The following is a 2,330-nucleotide window of genomic DNA, read 5'->3' as shown; positions in this document are numbered from 1 at the left end:
AAACATTACTAACTCTATCTCCTAAACACTGGTAAATTAATCTTCCTCTCTCACTTCCCACTGGTACCACTCAGGTTCAGACCATCATCACTTTCTGAATGAATTTCTGCAACAGCCTCCCTGGTCTCCCTGCCTCCAGTCTTGCCTCTACAATCTGTTTTCTACCTGGCCACTACAGTCATCTTCATAAACACAGATATGACCTCCACGCTGCCTTAAAAAAATCTTTTAAGACAGTTATTGTATGAGAATCACCTGGGAAGCATTTAAAAATGCAGAACTCGGGCCCCACTCCAAATTCACTGGCTCAATCTCTGGGAGTGGGGGCCCCAGATTCTTGTATTTTTATATGCTCCGCAAGTGATTATGGTATGGTAAATAGATATTGTTCAACAAATATTCACTCCCTCTCCCAGACCTCCAGGTACACATAATTCCCTGTACCAATGATACTGGGCTTAACCTATGTGACTTGCTTTGGCTAATGTGATGTGACAAGAGCACATGCTAAAAATGTGTTTGAGTGGTTGGATTTATGCTCTTGACATCTGCTGTTGCCATGGAAAGATGCCCTGGGAAACCTGTTGACTCCAGAAGGTTGAAAAATGTATAAATCAGACTTGAACCCAATCCAAGATCTGCAGCCAAGGCCACTGAGTCCAACCTAGATCAGCTACACCCAACTGGCCCACGGAAACGAGAATAAGAAATAATACTTTGATATTATAAATCACTGAGTTTCAGAGTAGTTTGTTATGTGGCATCATTGTAGTCATAGATAACTGATATAGATATATAGCCAATGTGGGACTCCCTGGGTATGTTAAAGGTCAAACTCTTCAACCTGGTATACAAGACCTTCTAAGATGGGGTCATTCTGTCTTCTCTATTCATTCCCTAGTCTCATCCTAGGTTCAATCCCCAATGACCTACTGAACAATGTCCTTTTACATAACCATACCTTTGTAACATGCTGTTCTACCTTTCCCCCTTGTCTCTGTTTTCCTACAGTCGCTCCTTTAAGACCTGTTCAAATACTACTACTCAGCACACTGAGAACATGAAGTGCTCACTTCTCAGCAACCAGAAAACCAGCTAGGAGAGCATTAGCATTATTAACCAGATAGGCTCTGAAATCAGTCTACCTGTGTCTGGATCCCATTTCTACCACTTCCCAGCAGTCTTTGAGCAAGTTGAGGACTTTGAAAAAATCATTAAACTTCTTTGAACCTCAGTTTCCTCACTACCAACCTCAGTTTTGTAGTTTTGAAGATAGATGAAGTAATGTAAATGCCCAGTACAGAGCCTGGCACATGGTAAAAGGTCAACAGCATCTTATCATCCCCCATGGATCCCTCCTGGGGTCCAGCACAGGGCTAGGTCCAGGATACTCAGTCAATGCTGATCACGTGAATGAAAGAACCAGAGGTATTCCGTTTTAATTGGCCCTGCTTCAGACATGAACAAAGGATTCCTTGGGTCAGATACATAAACACTACATCTGCTGGGAATAGTACCTGTTTCTCTATGAGCCTAATGGTGTCCTCTGAGACCTTGTCCTTTGATTTCTTCAACTTATTCATTGCATTGGTACGAACCTTCCTTAAAGAGTCTTTGGCCTTGTTGGTGTTCTGTTTGGCCAGTTTCACTAGCATTTCTCTGTGCTCTCTGGTTACTCTGATAAAAAGATGGAAAAAAAAATCAACAAAATCATTCTATACATTAATTGTTAACCAAGAATTTAACATCACTCTATCAGCTCAGTGGTTTGTAATTTTACCCTCTGTTGGTAGATGATCTTCATGTTCCTCACACATACCCATGGGCATGCTCAGGGTCAAGTACAATTCCTGGAGAGTTAGCTAAGGAGAGCCAGTAAGAATATTGCTTAAACACATTACCCAGGAAGTCTAGGCAGACCTGGGATCAAATCCTGGCCACGGCCCCAACAAGAACATAAGTGCCTTCCTCTCTTCAGAGTTCCTATCTGTCTAATGGGCATTGTGTCAGCACCCATCTTCAAGAGGTAGTGTGAAGATTAAATGAGACGATGCATGTAAACTGCTTAAACACTGACCCTGGCACTTTTTAAGTGCTCAATGAAAGGAATCAATTATTAGCTATAACTCCATCCCTTTCTCTCCTACTAAGGAAAGCAATACAATAAATAATGATGCTATATAAAGAGCATCATCTCTAAATCACCCAAAACAAGTAAGTAGCAACCTTCAGAATCTTAAAAATTACTATAACACTTATGAATCAACTTGAAACTGACCAAGACACAAGAGTCCCAACATAGTATGTGAGAGCCATTGTGCCAGCTAACT

At 41.4% G+C, this 2,330-nt stretch overlaps 1 protein-coding gene across 2 annotated transcripts in view; it reads right to left on the bottom strand.

Moving 5' to 3' along the window:
* Positions 1–2,330, bottom strand: part of MRRF (mitochondrial ribosome recycling factor) — a 62,716-nt gene that overhangs the window by 8,861 nt on the left and 51,525 nt on the right. Inside the window, exon 6 of one of the 2 annotated variants that reach the window (XM_008572034.1) lies at positions 1,518–1,677. The exons of the other annotated variant lie outside the window; for it this stretch is intronic. Within the exon in view, the coding sequence (XP_008570256.1) occupies positions 1,518–1,677 (160 nt within the window). The remainder of the gene's footprint in view (positions 1–1,517; positions 1,678–2,330) is intronic. 2 annotated transcript variants of the gene reach the window in all.

Source organism: Galeopterus variegatus, unplaced genomic scaffold (genome assembly GCF_000696425.1).
Source record: "Galeopterus variegatus unplaced genomic scaffold, G_variegatus-3.0.2 Scaffold747, whole genome shotgun sequence".
Classification (NCBI taxonomy): domain Eukaryota; kingdom Metazoa; phylum Chordata; class Mammalia; order Dermoptera; family Cynocephalidae; genus Galeopterus; species Galeopterus variegatus.
This window is presented reverse-complemented; position numbering and strand designations above follow the sequence as displayed.